The sequence below is a fragment of the Lynx canadensis genome, chromosome D4 (assembly GCF_007474595.2).
Source record: "Lynx canadensis isolate LIC74 chromosome D4, mLynCan4.pri.v2, whole genome shotgun sequence".
Taxonomy (NCBI): domain Eukaryota; kingdom Metazoa; phylum Chordata; class Mammalia; order Carnivora; family Felidae; genus Lynx; species Lynx canadensis.
Genome location: NC_044315.2, coordinates 5,074,977 through 5,093,977, shown reverse-complemented (window position 1 = coordinate 5,093,977; position 19,001 = coordinate 5,074,977). Strand labels below are relative to the sequence as shown.

General features: G+C 42.3%; 1 protein-coding gene across 1 annotated transcript in view; it reads right to left on the bottom strand.

Annotated features, from left to right (window-relative positions):
* The window catches only part of LOC115499820 (contactin-associated protein-like 3), a 196,462-nt gene that overhangs the window by 162,207 nt on the left and 15,254 nt on the right, over nt 1-19,001 (bottom strand). The window contains exon 2 of the mRNA XM_030294015.1: nt 1,168-1,278. Within this exon, the coding sequence (XP_030149875.1) occupies nt 1,168-1,278 (111 nt within the window). The remainder of the gene's footprint in view (nt 1-1,167; nt 1,279-19,001) is intronic.

The following is a 19,001-nucleotide window of genomic DNA, read 5'->3' as shown; positions in this document are numbered from 1 at the left end:
AGGGAAAAAAATTCTCAGTTCCTTAGTAATATCTGCAGACTTTACATTTATAAGGGACACGGTTAATTTAAAATTTTGCTTTCTGGGGCGCCTGGGTGGCTCAGTCGGTTAAACGTCCGGCTTCAGCTCAGGTCATGATCTCACGGTCTGTGAGTTCGAGCCCCACATTGGGCTCTGTGCTGACGGCTCAGAGCCTGGAGCCTGTTTCATATTCTGTGTCTCCCTCTCTCTCTGACCCTCCCCCATCCATGCTCTGTCTCTCTCTGTCTCAAAAATAAACGTTTAAAAAATATTTTTTTTAAATAAAATAAAATTTTACTTTCTGAATTAATCTCACCAAAAAATGCATCTATCCCTTTACTTTTAGGTAATCTCTACACCCAACATGGGAGCTCAAACTCATGACCCCAAGATCAAGAGTCACACACTCTTCTGACTGAGCTAGCCAGGTGCCCCTAATCTATCCCTTGAAAAGGTAGTAAAATATTTGATTTTTAAGTGTGCTTATTAACTTATTTAATCCACTGAACTAGTATTTGTGCAAAAGATAAAAAGTAATTTAATCAGTGACACTCAGGAAGCAAGAGTGAATGAATGCATCTCCACAAAAGAAAGCCATTAGCTCCCTTCCCACCGATAGGAAGGGAATCTGTTTTCAACAGGAGCTGTCACCCAGGTACCTGCCAGGCCACGTCCTGGGACGGAACCATTTCCCCGTCACCATCCCATGGCAGCTTCACATGACACGGATGCCAGGCAGTGGCTTGTTAAGTGTTCCCCAGTGCCTGTGACATTGGCTCATTCACTCGTTTTAGTTACTCATGAGAAGCATACTTGACTAGTCACCCATCCAGAGTGTTCTAAAACTAAAAAGGGATGATAAGATAGGAAATAGTCTAGAGCCTCCAATGATTCCCTTCTGACTTGAACCTCATTTACGGTCATTTGCTGGCAACCAACAGGGAAGGGAGGTGTCAAAACAAACAAAAGAGATTAATACTAAAGAAGGAGGGAGCTAGCAAAATGATAACATGTTGAACCTGCTTCCTCATTTTCATTAAACTGCGATACAATTACTTTTCGAACCGCAAGAATGAATATTAACGAAGAATAATTATTCTGAGGCAGAATCATGATGGATTAGCAACAAGACGGCATCAGACTCACCATCTCTGCGATTAAGACTTGCAAACCCAGGGCCGTGGCTGCTGGACAGCTCCGAGGAGCTGCTGAAGGACGCTCGAGGCAAGGTGGATGCCAGCGGGGCATCACAGCTATCTGTGCGGAAAATACCAAGTTCAGGTTAACCCACTGCTCGAGGCTGTTCTGTCTTCTTCTCTCCTTCCCTCTCTTCTTCCCTCCCACCCTTGCTCCTGTCCTTCCTTCTTTCTTTTCTTTTTAGTTGACAGGCTAAGAAAATGCGAGAACCTGCAGCAAACAAACATCAGTCTTAAGCAGAAACGTGTTAGTAAATGTACAACCACGGTCTCTTAAAGCAAATAAAAGCCCTGATTGGGAACCTTGGCCATTTTCCGTGGGGTAACGATTCCCATGGTGGCCACTTCGAAGCTGTCAACGTGACATCATCAATCATGGAATTGGAAAGAGGTTCACACATGTCACGTCATTAGATAGTATTTCCACCATACGCAAATACAAGATACAGAAACAACATCCAGCGCACAGATAAATAAATAGAAAAAGGCCATGAAATTAAGTAATTAAGCTGTGTGTTTGGAAAATTTACCTTTGTTTTTACCATGATTTACTTAATTGTAACTTCCTATCATTTCATCTTTAATGACGGCTGTATTTTGACAGCTGACTTAAAATTCATGAGAAGTTAGTGATTGGCTCTTGCTAGCTGCTAAAAGTTGGCTCCAGCCCACTGCCCCTCAATGGGGAACTATTAGAAGAATTTCCTTTAAAATCAAAAAGAAGAATTTAATAGGCATCACCACTTCTGTTGAATGCTTCTCTGAAAGGCCTATCAGTACATAAGAGAACATTTAAAAATTAAAAGCACAGAATTGGGAAAAAACAAAAAAAGGAACTGTCATCACTTCCAGATGATATGATTGTGCAGGTAGAAAATCCAAAAGTAACTGACTAGCTTAATAGCCCGATTTCATTTTAAACTCAATCTAGGGTTAGAAAATAAATTAACCAGAATATCAAATAATAACAAAACACATAAAGTATCTAAGAATGAATCTTCCAAAACTGAAAAACATTTATGGGGATTATTATAACAACTGTATTGAAAGACATTACATAACATACAGACTCCAGTCGTCGCCAACAGGAAGACAGTATTTTTAAAGAATCAGTCGTCCCCAGGTTGATGTAAAGATTCATGAGAAGTCCAATGAAAAGCCTAAGAGGGCTTTTCAGACACACTGAATCAAGGAACCCTGCCTGACCTGGTTCATAACATGGAATACAAATAGCATTTAAGAAGCCTATAAAGACAAATAGAAAACAAAAAACAAAAACGACACCTTCATTTTCATTAACCTCTAGCTAAAATTCAGCATTTTCTTTAATCGTGAAGACAGGCAAATCACAATGTTTTCAGTAGTGCCCACAAATTTGTTACCATCCTAAGTTACAGACACTTTTATGGCAGTCATTGTTGTCACGGCTATCTAGAAATATTATTTATGATTCTCATTACTTCAAAATAGCAGTATTCAACTCACCACCGGATTTTGTTATTTAATGTGCTAATAACTAAGGAGACTTATTATATTATAATTTCTAATTTATTGATATCAGCATTTCACTATAATTAGCTTTCTTCCCAATCATACACACACACACACACACACACACACACACACACACACACACACACATATGGGTGTGCACACTGGAAGCACAAAGCTGTTGAGTTATTACCGGGGCATCATTAATATTTCAGAAAATTCAAGAGGAGGGGCGTTGTCTACAGTTCACAGTCAACAGTGCTAACTTGAGTGTTAGCCTAGAACTTTCTCAGGGGATGCCAGCACGTTGAGCAGACCAGGCCCGCATTATTCTGCCTGTACTTAAAGAGGTCCCGGGGGCCTCGCCACTACCTTGAAGGTTGAGAGCAAGACAGGATTATTTCCACTAACGTCCGTCTTGGGAAGCCTGCTCTTTTCCCAGCCTTGGCCGCCACACAGATTCCTTCGAGAGTCTTTCCTGATGCTACCCCGTCAGCCCCCTCCACTCACACCACTGTCATCTCACTATTTACAGTCTCCCCTTAAGCTGGAAACCTAATGAGAACTTAGCATAGATTTTGGAGCCAGACTTGGGTGGGGCTGGCATTGGCCAGGCTGCCTACTCTTCCGGTGGCACTCACCCTTTCCTAAGCCTCAGTTTTCTCATCAGTTCAATGGGAATAACTGTGCAGATAGCGCATAATTATACCATGGGGAGTCAACTCTCCCAGCAGTACAGCAAGGAGTCACTTAACTGTCAATGGGGAGTCACACACTAAGAAGACTGCTATGAGCATTAAAAGTATTAGCTTTTATTATTCTAACTATCATAAAACAAGTCAACGCTTCGTAAGTTCCTTCAAAATATTCTAGAAGGACACTTTCGTGTATATGTGGAAGGCAATGTTCAAAGTTCCAAACCATATGGTCATTTTTTTATTCGTTCCTCAAAGAAGACATAAGAAGCTTGGTCTTTAAAAAAACAAAAAAAAAAAGTAATAGCTTTTGTGATGTAATCCTTCCTTTGGAATAACAATTTATAAAATTTATTTTAAAACTGTCTTTATTTAGTCTAACTCAGAGGCTTCTAAAGACGGTGTTCCAATTTACTCCAACAGAGTAAATCTTGGGAATATGTGTGGTCTAAAACAAGGTGGTCACATCCTATGAGGCACCTGGAGAGGAGCGGCTGTGGATTTGGACAGTGTTTTCCAAGCATTCGGTGTGTTTCTCACTGAATCACATCCACGCAAGGTAAAGCCTCAGGAGTAATTCCAAACCTCCAGTAACTGCTGTTTTCAATCTGAAATGTCTCTATTTTCTACTAAGATTCCTGGAGCAAAAAAGTGTCAAGACCCAATTTCATTTTCTTTTTCTGGCGTCATGAAAAGATATTCGAAACCCACTAAATGAATATCATTCTTATGAATAATCTGATGAATACTATTTCTGTCCAAAAAAACAGAAGATCCCTGAAATGTTTCAAAGCTACAAGAATTATTCACAAATTATGGCTTTTAACAAGTGAAATGGCAAAACAACTTTAAAGAATCACTACTTATCACTTAGGGGGAGAAGCAACTTGAGTACAAATAATGAGCTTATGAGAATTAACATATGAAAATAGACAGAGAATATTACAGTTAAAGAAGCTAAAGTAATTTTATTTCCCTTCATAATAACCACTCATAGTCATAAGGAGGATTCTATGCAATAATCTTAATTTTGAAATGCATTCATCCGTCAGTGGTCCAAATGTACTCAAGGTTACGTTCTCAGAGAAGCTTAAGGATTCTAACAGAAAGGCGATGATCCATTGTCATGTGTTTTAGAGGAAAAAAAATAAACACACCACAATTGTTCATGATTTATGTATGACTCAGATCAGAGTGCTAGGGACATCCTTGTGTGCATTCTGATATAACAAATTCATATTTATGGAATGCTCAAACCTGGTCTCAGTAGTTGTCCCTATTACAATGCCATTTTAATCAAAAGCCTATTGTTTGTCTCACCAACAGAACAGCCTTAGACTGAAATTATAAAACAATTATTTCAGCTTCCGTTTTTCAAACTCATATCTTTTTTTTTTTCCAGATGAAATCTTAGAAATCTGGAACTTCCCGCAACTGGGGAACATAGCCAATCTGAGTGTGAAGAGTGGGGGAGGGGCAGAGAGAGAGGGAGACACAGAATCCCAAGCAGGCTCCAGGCTCTGAGCTGTCAGCACAGAGCCCGACACAGGGCTCGAACTCACAAGCCTTGAGATCGTGACCTGGAGCCAAAGTTGGATGATTAACCGACTGAGCCCCCCAGGCGCCCAGATGCATTACCTTTCGGACAAGATTAACAATTCCTCAACACAGAAAATTCATGTTTGCTGGCTGCTTGTTTTTCGGACTTGAACATATCATAACGGACTCTAGTCCCTGGAATGGACAAGAGAGCGAGTCACAAAGTCCCCTGGAGCTGGACTTCTGGCCCTACTTGCCCTTCCCAAGTGCGCAGCTTGAATCAAGGCCCAGATGCACACAATGCCACGCCCCTTGGCCACTGGACCAGCAAGAACATTTGGACTCAGTAGAGCCTGGTGATACCTGGGAATCTCTCTCTGTCAAGAGGACTAAGACCTGGAGCCGGTCTGTCACTCCAATATCCACCATTCCTGGTGGCCCATCGAGGCCTCTGAGAACTTGGTGAACATCTAGGGCCACCTTCCTGCCCTTCCCGAGGTATATGCTTACAGATTCCCAATCCATGCAGATTCCCAATCCATGTCTTCACTACTTTGGACCACAGTACTGAACAAATGTTCTGGGGCATGGGCCCGTTTCCAACCTTCAGAGACATACACCGTGGACAGGAGGTAATGACCCCCCAGAATCTGTAGGACATTCCAAGTTTGTAAGCGTGGCATACAGGATGCTCTAGTGACCCCTGAATAATTCTCCACCCCATCTCACCCACCCCTACCCTCACTTGCCCCTGAAAATGTGTGCTGCTGTGTGCTCAGACCTGCAACTACCCCATGTGGGTCTCTACTTGGCAATAGCAACTGGGCATTCCATGAGCTTGGACAATTGCACCAGTCTGTGCTGGTTACCTGCATGACCCTCATGGCCCAGCCTGTTAGAAATTCAGGTGGAGAAAAGCAGAGGTGATTTCAGATTTCTCGTCTGCTCCAATAAGTTACACATTCCAATAATAGAATATAGTTGTATCTCTGGGAGAACAAAGTCAGAAAGGGCACATTATTCCAAGTTCCTGGCTACTTTATTTAATAATTGCACACCTGTCCATTAGTACAGTCCAAAGTGAAACACTTTTGTTTTTACTTCTAGGCTTCCTCTCTTATCATAACGTATGTCATGAATTATCTCAAAGATTTGGCTTATGTTCACTGTATTGAATCACAGCTGTTGAATGAATACATCGAGATCCAGATGTTGCCTATGAAATTACTCCTCAGCACCGAAGGATTCGCTGTTTATTGTAAATCAAATAGTAACACTACAAAAACAACTTGTCATTAATTTTAGTGATGCGATATAGCAAATTAATATCCATTAACTGCACCTATTATTAGGTATGAATGTGAAATAATCATTGTTCTTACGATTAAATTATACCTCATGTTCCCTCTAGCTGACTGAATTCATACTGGTAGTGTTTCCTCTTTTAGATCAAAGCATTTGTAAAATGCCTTACATGTTTTTGAGAAAATTTTAAATTACAAAATAGTATATTCCAAATTCTGAAATCCAAATGGTAGGTAAGAGGTAGCTGGGCAGATATTTGCTAATAAAAGGAGCTTCCAGGGGCGCCAAGGTGGGCTCAGTTGGTTAAGCTTCCGACTTCGGCTCAGGTCATGCATGATCTCATGCGTTGGGAGTTCGAGCCCCACGTCGGGCTCTGAGCTGACAGTTCAGAGCCTGGAACCTGCTTCCAATTCTGTGTCTCCCTCTCTCTCTGCCCCTCCCCCACGCACGCTCTGTTTCTCAAAAATGAATAAATGTTAAAAAAAATTTTTTTTAAAAAGAAGTTTCCTGCCTACTGATCTGACTTTAAACTTCCAGAAAATCTGTAACTCAAATACACAAAATCACCTTTGAAAAAGTCTTCTTGTTAGAACACAAATCAATAAAATTAAAAATAGGAAATCAGTGGAGAAAATCAACAAAACCAAAAGTTGGCTCTCTGAAAAGATCAGTAAAAGATTCTAGCCAAGCTGGCTTAAAAAAGAGAAAGAGAGAAGACAAAAATTATCAGTATCAGAAATGAAAGACAGAACATCACTACAGATCCCATGGACATTAAATGGCTAATAAAGAAGTAATACGGGGGCACCTGGGTGGCTTGGTCGGTTAAGCGTCCGACTTCGGCTCAGGTCATGATCTCATGGTCTGTGAGTTCGAGCCCCGCATCGGGCTCTGTGCTGACCGCTCAGAGCCTGGAGCCTGTTTCAGATTCTGTATGTTCCTCTCTCTCTGCCCCTCCCCTGTTCATTCTCTGTCTCTCTGTCTCAAAAATAAATAAATGTTAAAAAAAATTAAAAAAACAAAAAAAAAAGAAGTAATACAGACAACTCTTTGCCCACAAATTTGATAATCTAGATGATATGTGAGGGTTCATGGGGGGTGGGAGGGAGGGGAGGGGAGGTGATGGGTATTGAAGAGTGTGTCTTTTGGGATGAGCACTGGGTGTTGTATGGAAATAAATTTGATAATAAATTTCATATATTAATAAAAACAAAACAAAACAAAACAAAAAGATAATCTAGATGATATGGACGCCTTACAAGATATAACCTGCCGGGGTGCCTGGGTGGCGCAGTTGGTTAAGCGTCCGACTTCAGCCAGGTCACGATCTCGCAGTCCGTGAGTTCGAGCCCTGCGTCAGGCTCTGGGCTGACGGCTCAGAGCCTGGAGCCTGTTTCCGATTCTGTGTCTCCCTCTCTCTCTGCCCCTCCCCCGTTCATGCTCTGTCTCTCTCTGTCCCAAAAATAAATAAATGCTGGAAAAAAAAAAAAAAGATATAATCTGCCAAATTCACACAAGAAGAAAGACAATCTGTATGGGCCTATATCTATCAGAGAATTTGAATCTATAATTAATAACCTTCCAAAGCAGAAAGTACCAGGTCTAAATGGCTTCAGTGGTAAATTCTACCAAACATTTAAGGAAGAAATTTTATCAATTCTCTACAAATTCTTCCAGAAGACAGAAGCAGAGGGAATACTTTCTAATTCATTTTATGACAACTGAATTACCATGGTACCGAAGCCAATCATTGATTTTACAAGAAAAGAAACCTATAGACCAATATCTCTCATAAATATAGATGCAAAATCCTCAACAAAACATTAGCAAACTGAATCCAACAATGTATAAAGAGAATTATATACCATGAACAGGTGGAATTTATCCCAGGTATACAAGACTGATTCAACAACATTCAAAAAGCAATTAATCTAACCCACCACATCAACAAGCTAAACAAGAAAAATCAGTCATTTAAACAGATGCACAAAAAAAGTATTTGACAAAATCCAACACCTATTCATAGTAAAAACTCTTAAACTAGGAACAGAGGGGAACTTCCTCAACTTGAAAAAGGATATCTACAAAAAACCTACTGTGAAATCATACTTGACGGTGACAAACTTAAAACTTTCCCACTAAGATCAGTAACGAGACAAGGACGTCCCATTCTTTTTCAAAATCCTACCGGAAGTCTTAATTGATGCAATGAAACAAGAAGAGGAAATAAAAGGGATACAGATTGGGAAGAAAGAAATCTGTCGTTGTTCACAAATGACATGATCATCTATGTAGAAAATTCCAAAGAATTGACAAAAAAAACAACAACCCTGAAACTAATAAGCCAAGAGGATATAAAGTTAACACAGAAAAATCAAATAGTTTTCTATATACCATTAATGAATAAGTTGAATTTAAAATAAAAACACACCATTTACATTAACGCCCGCCCAAAATTATGGAATACTTGGGCATAAATCTAACAAAATATGTACAAGATGTATATGAGAAGAACTATAAACACGGATGCATAAAATCAAAAAAAGACTAAATAAATGGAGAGATATTCCATACTCCAGAATAGGAAGACTCAATACTGTTAGGATGTCAGTTCTTCCAATTTGGTCTATCAACCAAGGCAGTCTCAATCAAAATCCCCGCGAGTTACTTTGTGGCTGTCAACAAAGCGATTCTAAAGTTTACGTGGAGAGAAAAAACAACCCAGAATAGCCAACACAAGGTTAAAGTTGGAGGACTGACACCACTCGGCTTCAAGACTTACTACAAAGCCACGGCGATCAAGATGATGCGTTATTGGCAAAAGAACTTGACAAACAGATCAGTGGAACAGAACAGAGCCCAGAAGCAGACCCACACAATACAGCCGCCTTATCTTTCAAAGGAGAAAAAGGCAACACAATGGAGAAAAGACAGTCTTTTCTTTTTTTTTTTTTTTTTGAAAGAATTAGATTAGCACTTTATTTTTTTATATTAAATATAATTTATGGTCAAACTGGTTTCCATACAACACCCAGTGCTCATCCCAACAGCTGCCCTCCTCAATGCCCATCACCCACTTTCCCCTCTCCCCCACCCCCCACCAACCCTCAGTTTGTTCTCAGTATTTAAGAGTCTCTTAGGGTTTGCCTCCTTCCCTCTCTGTAACTTTTTTCCCCCTTCCGCTCCCCCATGGTCTTCTGTTAAGTTTCAGGATCCACACATGAGTGAAAAAATATGGTATCTGTCTTTCTCTGCCTGGCTTATTTCACTCAGCATAATACCCTCCAGTTCTATCCACGTTGCCACAAATGGCCAGATTTCATTCTTTCTCATTGCCAAGTAGTATTCCATTCTCTATATAAACCACATCTTCTTTTTCCATTCGTCAATTGATGGACATTTAGGCTCTTTCCATAATTTGGCTATTGTTGAAAGCGCTGCTCTAAACATTGGGGTACAAGTGCCCCTATGCATCAGCCCTCCCGTATCCCTTGGGTCAATTCCTAGCAGTGCTATTGCTGGGTCATAGGGTAGATCTATTTTTAATTTTATGAGGGACCTCCACACTGTTTTCCAGAGCGGCTGCACCAGTTTGCATTCCCACCAACGGTGCAAGGGGGTTCCCGTTTCTCCACACCCGTTCCAGCATCTACAGTCTCCTGATTTGTTCATGTAAGCCACTCTGACCGGCATGAGGTGGTATTTGAAAAAGATACATCTGACAAAGAACTGTTGTCCAAAATATAAAAAAAACTCTTAAACTCAACAACTAAAAAAAAAACAAAAACAAAAAAACTCCATCTCAAAGATGGTCCAACGACTTCCAGGCACCTCCACAAAGAAGATACGCAGATGTCAGATAAACATATAACAAGAGACTCAACACGATATGTCATCAGGGAAAATGGAAATTAAAACAATGAGATACCAACACGCACCCATCAGAACGGCCAACACCTGGAACACTGCCAACAGAAAATGCTGGCGAGGGCGTAGACCAAGAGGAACTCTCATCCACTGCCGGTGGGAATGCAAAATGGCACAGTCTTCTTGGAAGGACAATTTGGCACGTTCTTACAAAACTAAATACACTCCCGCCATGCATCCCAACAAGTGTACTCCTTGGTATGTGCCCAAAGGAGTTGAAAACTTAATGTCCGCACAAAAACACGCACACGTGACTTATAGCGGCTTGATTCGCTGATTGCCAACACTTGGAAGCAAACGCAATATCCTTCAGTAGGTGAATGGATAAAACAAAAAACCTCTGGGTGCCACAACCAGGTAATGGAGTATTTTCAGCAATAAAGAGAAATGAGCTGTCAAGCCATGAAAAAAACATGGAGGAACCTTAAGTGCCTATTTCTAAGTGAAAGAAGCCAGTGTGAAGAGGCTACATCCAGGTTGACTTCAACTCGACGACATTTTGGAGGAAGCAAAATTATGGAGACGGGAAAGAGGTCAGCAGTTGTCAGTGTTCAGGAAGTGGTCACCGGATTTTGTGTGACACAGCGATGAGGGGTATGTGACATTACACATTTGGCAAATGCTACAGAATACACACCAAGAGTGAACCCGAACTTGGGTGAACTTTAGGTGGTAATGATATACCAACCCCAGAGCATCAGTTTGAATAAATGAACCCCTCTGATAGCGGCTGTCGATAACGAGGGAGGCTGTGCATGTGCAGGGGGCAAGGGGGAGATACGGGAAATCTCTGTACCTTCTGCTTAATTTTGCTGTGAACAGAAAACTGCTCTAAAAACTAGTGTCCATTAGACAACGAAGGCTTTCTTTGTATCAACAGCTGAGAATTCACTTAAGAATCAAGGCTGTGATTCAAATAAGTTCCCTGAAGAGGGACATAAACGCTTCATCCTTAACGCTGATTTTGTTCCAGCTCTCTGTCAAGAAGGCCCTTTGTGAAATTCAGCTCTGGCACTTGGCCCGGCAACCGAAAGGATCAAGTCTATTCCTTCCTGGCTTTAAAAGCACGCACCGCTGCGTGAGTTCCGAACCTCAGCGGAATCACAGCTCTGGAGAGAGAACTTTTCAGTTTCCTCCCCGATTTCCCTGCTTCCGCGCCCTAAAGGAGCCGAGAATTTGGACCCGTTTGAAAGGCAAAATTTTAACAGTCCCAATTATTACCCACCAAGGCCCCTGAAAACTGACATTCGGCAAAAGGCACCAATGACAACTGTGGTTCTAAAAGTGACACCTGGTGCCATTTTCATGAATCACCCCGTTCTCGTACGGGGTCAGCAGGTTTTGTAGAGAACCGGTATTTGTCTTTATTTCCTCAGCTTCCAGCACCGTGCCTGCCACGTGGTCAATGTGTGCTGAATTAAATCAGCCACGAGTTGGAGAAACACTTTCTTATTTAAAAAAATGTTTTTAATCTTTATTTATTTTTGAGAGAGACAGAGAGAGAGAAAGCGTAAGCAGGGGAGGGGCAGAGAGAGAGGGAGACACAGAATACAAGGCAGGTTGCAGGCTCCGAGCTGTCAGCACAGAGCCCGATGCGGGGCTCGAACTCCCGAACCACGAGATCAGGACCTGAACTGAAGCCGGACACTTAACCCACCGAGCCACCCAGGCGTCCCGAGAAAAACTTTCTTGAGTCTCCGCATCTAAGCCCTGGTTCCTCTCCGACGCATACTGAGCTGGCAACACTGAGGCAGCCAAATTCGTCCTGAGAGACAGGGCATGCGTTTCCGCGCAGGGTGTGGGACAGGCGTGTCACAGAGGGACGCAGGCAAACACGAGGAGGGGACAGGGGTCCCCACCAGCCTGTGGAGATAGCGCAGGAAGGATTCGTTGCAGGAGACATTCTAGCTCCTGCTTAGACACGGCGTGTCAGTGAGAGTCAGTAACTCGCCACACCCAGGTATCTTTCAGGAAGAAATTCCGGAATGGAAAGAACATCCCTGAATTAGAAGAAAGTGACATCTCTTGATGGGTCAAGATCATATGATTTTGCGGGGGCGGGGGGGGGGGAACGGGCAGAGCAATTAGTCTCTCGTACACTGATGCCCACAAGACCTGTCTTCATATGTGAAATTACATGGCTCCCCGACAGGACCCCCAGAGACACAGAGGTGCTCTGGCTACAAGGTGGCAGGGGTCCCACGTGGTGCTTGCTGGGGCTTCTCCCAGACCCCAGGCAGGACCCACTAATCCCTTACACATCAGTGAGCAAGTCACCAAACTAGAACACCAGTGAAAAGCACCCGGGACATTTTAAAAATTGGCATTCTCAGGGGCATGTGGGGGGCTCAACCGGTTGAGCATCCAACTCCTGATGTCATGGTCTCATGGTTCACGAGTTCGAGCTCCACATCGGGCTCTGCACCAACAGCGTGGACCCTGCTTGGAATTCTCTCTCCCTTCTCCCTCTGTCCCACCCTCACCCCTGCTTTCTCTCTCTCCAAAAATAAATAAATAAACTTAAAAAATAAAAATAAAACATTGGGCCACCTGGGTGGCTCAGTCGCTTAAGCGTCCAACTTTGGCTCAGGTCACGATCTCGAGGTTCACGAGTTCGAGCCCCGTGTTGGGCTCCGTGCTGACAGCTCGGAGCCTGGAGCCTGCTCGGGATTCTGTGTCTCCTTCTCTCTCTCTGCCCCTTCCCCGTTCGTGCTTTGCGTGTGTGTGTGTGTCTCTCTCTCAAAAATAAATATTTAAAAATAAGTAAGTAAATAAATAAAATACAATAACAAAAATAAAAAATTAAAAAACCGGGCATTCCCCACGCCCCACCCCGGGAAACTCTGATGTAGTGAGTTTTGAGCCCCACCAAAGCAGGGTATTTCAGATACAACCGATGGTATTTGTGTCCTCAAGGCAGACACAAATCCTCCCCTGCTCTTCAGAGGAGGAAACTCACACCATCTCTGCTGTGCAAGAAAGCCTCCCTTGCAGGGACGGCGTCTCCACGTGGCCACCTGTTTGCCCGTGAACGGCCCCGGCATCCGTGTTCTGTTTGGCGGGTAGCATTTGAACCAGGATGGGCGAGCGGGCCGCACAGAAGACACCGTCTCAAAAGTCTGAAACCCTATCGAGCTACTGCCCGGAAAGACGCACGTGAGAAACAAAGCTGTAGGCTCGTGTGGGCATTGATTTTGCCCTAAATGTTTAGGTTGAAAAGATTTTAGCTTGCCCACAGCTCATTAGCTAGAGAACCAACTGCTCGCACGTCAATCTGAAACAGCCGGGTCAAGGGCAGAGTCTGACCCCCACAAACTATCCTCACCTTGTTAAAATGGTCACAGGGCAATCCAGGGTGCCTTGATTCTCAATATTCTTAATATTTGTTTGCGCACTGCTCCCGTGAATTACCAAAGCATTGTAATTGTCACAAGATCACACAGCTTCATTCTATAAACACTGCTTCTAGAGGAACTGCTTCCTAGAGCAAATGCCTAATAAACATTTCTTGAGTGAAGAGTGATTTCTTTTGAAACGCTAGGCAAACTTTGTAAAGTTTCTCAATTTTCTCCACTGAACATTGGAAGCACAAGTTTTTTAAATTTTTTAACATTTATTTTTGAGAGACAGAGCACGAGCAGAAGAGGAGCAGAGAGAGAGGGAGACCAAGGAGGGAGACACAGAATCCGAAGCAGGCTCCAGGCTCCGAGCTGTCAGCGCAGAGCCCGACGCGGGGCTCGAACTCATAAACCGTGAGATCATGACCTGAGCCGAAGTCAGACACTCAACTGACTGCGCCACCCAGGCGCCCTCAAAATTATTTAATTCCCTGAGACTACATGATTGTAAAACAATTGAAAACTTTTGCATGAGTTTCTTAAAAACTTAACAAAATGTAACCAAAAATCCTAAAAACGTGCTATCATATTTGATCCATAAATATTGTAACAAATAGTTGGATTTTTAGGGCAAGACTTAGGTTACATGAGAACTTTTTATACTATCTTGGAAAGAATATTTGGTGTTTGGGCATTTTCACTGCAAAGGATTTAAAACAATACAAACAAAATAACTAACATATTCCCAAGCTTAAGACTCACTGCTTTATAAGAATGAGAAACAGAATACACGCCATTGTAAAGAAATACGTATTTCCTGGGACGCCCGGGTGGCGACCGACTTCGGCTCAGGTCACGGTTCGTGAGTTCGAGCCCCGCATCAGGTTCTGTGCTGACAGCTCAGAGCCTGGAGCCTGCTTGGGACTCTGCGTCTCCCTCTCTTTCTGCCCCTTCCCTGCTCGTGTTCTGTCTCTCTGTCTCTGAAAATAAACAAACGTTAAATAAACAAGTATGTATTTTGTGTTTGAAATAACCAACTGGAAAGTTCAAAACGCTGGTTTGACCTCAGGTAAAAGTCTGGTCACAAGCTTTGTTTTGTAATTTGGATACACTTGCCTTTTCTACCCATCCTCCCTCCCTCCGTCCTCTGCTCCTTCCTCAGCTTCCTCCTCCCTTCTTCTTTCCCCTCAGAGACTTAGCAAAGGACAGTTGTTCAAAAGGGGTTTGCAGGTGACACAGGAAGTACAGTCAATGCATCCCAAGGATGGGTGTTTGTACATCATTCCTCCACAAAATACCGTTTCTCCCATTTTGTTGGGGGGGCGGGGGGCAGGGAGCACAGGACAGTAATTTCTTTGCAGAGTTCCAAGAATGTATACAAAATATATGGGCGGGGGGAGAAAGAAAGGTTTTGATATTATGGAATTAGATGCGGTATGGAATTCAGACGATACTTAAAGTTTTAATACAATTCACTCACTGTTAAATATTTTGTGGTTTAAATCTACCGAGGTTCTAGTATATTACAGCATTGCTGTTTAATGTAATGTTTACCCAGAAATTATTTAAATGTAAATAGTAACAGTTCGCTGGAAACTTGGGTCTCTGCCAAAAAAATTTCCATAAAACAATCATTTGCTTTAATTGTTCATGTTTATTCAAAACTAGAGGCCACTGCTGTTACACGAGTGGAAAATCCAATCATTTTTAGGGAGCACGCATGCGCGGGTGTGTTGAGTGCACGTACATACCCATTAAACTGAGATTACTACCGAATAAAGCACTACATTCTCAGATATCTCATTAGATACACTTATAAACATAATATATCTACTTGGTGTTATTTTCACAGGGTGCAACTAAACATTTCTTTAAAAAATGTACCCAAAGAGGGTGGGTTTTTCTACTAACCTTCCAGGCTGTGCTGATACATATATAGCACTCGTGTCAAAAAGGAGGGGAAATGTTTTAATTCAGGAGCAAGCAGAAATTTAAAATTCACAGCATGCGCTGAATTATACCATGTATAGACACTGCCTTTTCTTTTATAAACCTGACTCTTCTCTCTGCACCATGTAAAGCATTATATAAAACCACACAACCTAAAATTAGTTTATACAAGACACAAATCTGCTAACCCTCAGGGAACGCCAGATTTTAACAGCAAAATGCATGATAAAGTCTAATATTTTGTTCTCTTCTAAAAGATGAGACATAGCTCAAGACTTCAATCACCCATAGAAAAATGTCCCAGTAACTTATCACCAATAATAATCGCTGAAACCAGTATCCTGGTAAGGTGTGACGAGCATGAATTAAATTGTGCCACCCAGACCCACCAGTGCTACCAACTGTCATTTTTACAACTGTCACTGAAACTCTGCCAGCAGTGCATAAGGAAAGGAGATTAGGGGCGCCTGGGGGGCTCAGCCGGTTAAGCGTCCAACTTCGGCTCAGGTCACGATCTCATGGTTCGTGAGTTCGAGCTCTGCCTCGGGCTCTGTGCTGACAGCTCAGGGCCTGCTTGGGATTCTCTCTCCCTCTCTGCCCCTCCCCTGACTCTCTCTCTCTCTCTCTCTCTCTCTCTCAAATTAAATAACTAAACTTTGAAAAGAAAAGGAAAAGAGATTAGATGAAACCCTCCACATACTTAAATGACCCCACTCACCCATTCTCAACATAAACACATTTCCTTTGTTTAATGAAGAATACTCTCGATATCAGATAAGAGACGAATGAATAAAAACATACGATCGTAGCAAAACATGAAGCAGAAAACACGACTTTTTCCTAAAGAGGCACGTCGGCTCCGTGACGTTGAACAGCATGCGCAATATCACATTTAATTCATTTTCCACTGATTATCCTTTATTTTAACGCAATACTTACTTTTTGAACAACATCCAGGGCTAAATTTTACTTATTTCCCAAAGAAGATTAGTAAGAGTTTACTCTCCCTTGTCATGCTCCCCACTCATGTCTTACGGCGTTTTACGTAACAGTTCGACCGCAAATTTCTAGCATAAAAGTTATTTTCCCTCCTAGCTTATATTTCTCTCTGCCCTTCCTCTGGTTCCTGAGTACTGCTCCACAGCAAGCAAACTGTCATTCCCTTAGAGCAAATCAGTTCACGTCATTCTCCTCGGTGGCCAAACCTGGGACCGTGTTTCCCTGTTTTTCCACTTCCGCTATTTTCATTTGACAATTTCCACTGTTGTCCTCCATTTATCTAACTCGGCACCACACGGGCTTCTGTAATCGAGATGCATTATTTCTTTTCCATTTTAGGAAATTTTTGTTTACTTTTATGTTAACAACACCTTGAAATCGGTTGAAATTGGCTTTTTGGTCAAATAAAAAAGTAAATATTTTATATGTGGTTGAAACTGTGAATAATACTGTCCGATGTAATATAAGCCCATCAAAATAAAAACTGGAATTACTTTATTCAAATCTCTTAATTTTCTTTTAATGTTTATTTATTTTTGAGAGACAGAGAGAGAGACAGAGAGTGTGTGCACGTATGCACATGAGCAGGGGAGGGGCAGAGAGGGAGGGAGACACAGAATCCGAAGCAGGCTCCAGGCTCCGAGCCGTAAACACAGAGCCCCCACATGGGGCTCAAACTCAAAAACCACAAGATCATGAGCTGAGCTGAAGTCAGATGCTTAACTGACCGAGCCACCCAGGCGTCCCTCAAATCTCTATGTCCTTATCACTTTGGTATATTTTACTTTATGCACTTAATTTGTCTATTGTATCCAAAGCTTTTCTTTCTTCCCCTCTCTTCTTGCTTTCTAGTGAATAGATTGAAATTTCCCCCTGGACTTATTCTATTTTTTTTTTTATTACATTGGTTTGGAATGTATACTCTCCATTACTATTCTTCTCATGGGCCTCCTTAAAATTTTACACTGCATTCTGGTTGACAATTTAACCAAGTCTACAATTAAACAGATTTTAATTCCTTCCACAAAACAACGCAAGGAGCACAGCACGCTGTCTGATCACCCCTTTCCATGTTTCTTTTCAGTTCCTCACATCAATCTACCTTGTCTCCTCTCTTTGCATTCCACCAACTTTCATTCCACACCAATGCCATACATACAGCTTTATTACTGCTCAAATGTGTGATCAGATTTGCACACCAACTACTAGATTCTCACCTCTCATAACTGCCCTCTGTAATCATTTCCTTTCTTGCTAAACTTATCCATCAACATCTCTTTTTTTAAGTTTTATTCATTTATTTTGAGACAGAGGGAGGGGGAGGGAGGGAGAGCACAAGCAGGGGAGAAGTGAAAAGAGAAGGGGAGAGAGAATCCCAAGCGGGCTCTGTGCTGTGAGCAACGAGCACAGAGCCCAACACGGGGCTGAACCCACGAACCGTGAGATCATGACCCGAGTCAAAACCAAGAGTAGGATGCTCAACTGACTGACCCACCCAGGAATTCTGAGAGACTACCTGAATCTAAAAGATTGGTGACTTTGCAATTCTGGGCAATTTCTTTTTTTTTTTAATTTTTTTAATGTTTATTTTTGAGAGACAGAGAAAGAGAGAGAGAGAGAGTGCACAAGCAGGGAAGGGACAGAGCGAGAGGGAGACAGAGAATCCAAAGCAGGCTCCGTGTTATCAGTGCAAACTCCAACATGGTGCTTGAACTCACAAACCATGAGATCATGACCTGAGCCAAAGTCAGATGCTCAACCAACTGAGCCACCCAGGCATCCCTATTCTGGGAAATTTCTATACATTACCTCTTCAGTGTTTCTTCTTCCCACATTTCCTCCTTCTAGAACTTCTATCAGACACAGAGATCTTGTCACGCTCTTCACCCTGCCCCTTGGTCTGGCTTTCGTACTTCCTGCCTCTCAGTCTCCCTGTGGCGCATTCTCGTTATTTATTCCACATCTGTCTTCTAATTTGCTGAGTCTCTCTCCACCTGTGTCTAATCTGCCATGTCAACAGTCACTGAATTCTTTATCCCAGGGTATCCATTTTTAACTTCTCGACCCCGTTCTTTTACACTTCTGCTATTCATCTTATTCTTTCCATTCTTCCCATCTTTTATTTCTTTACACATACACAACAGTCGTTCTTTTTTTTAAATTTTTTTTTTTCAACGTTTATTTATTTTTGGGACAGTGAGAGACAGAGCATGAATGGGGGAGGGGCAGAGAGAGAGGGAGACACAGAATCGGAAACAGGCTCCAGGCTCCGAGCCATCAGCCCAGAGCCTGACGCGGGGCTCGAGCTCACGGACCGCGAGATCGTGACCCGGCTGAAGTCGGACGCTTAACCGACTGCGCCACCCAGGCGCCCCCACAACAGTCGTTCTAAATTGACTTCCATATCTACATTTATTTTTATCTGATTGGGCAGTTTCTTATTTCTTCTGATTCTCCCTCATGGTTGCTTGTTTCTTTTATGTGTTTTATGTTTCTGTTTTTACTGCAAGCGTGTGTTTCCTGGAAATGGATCCACGAGC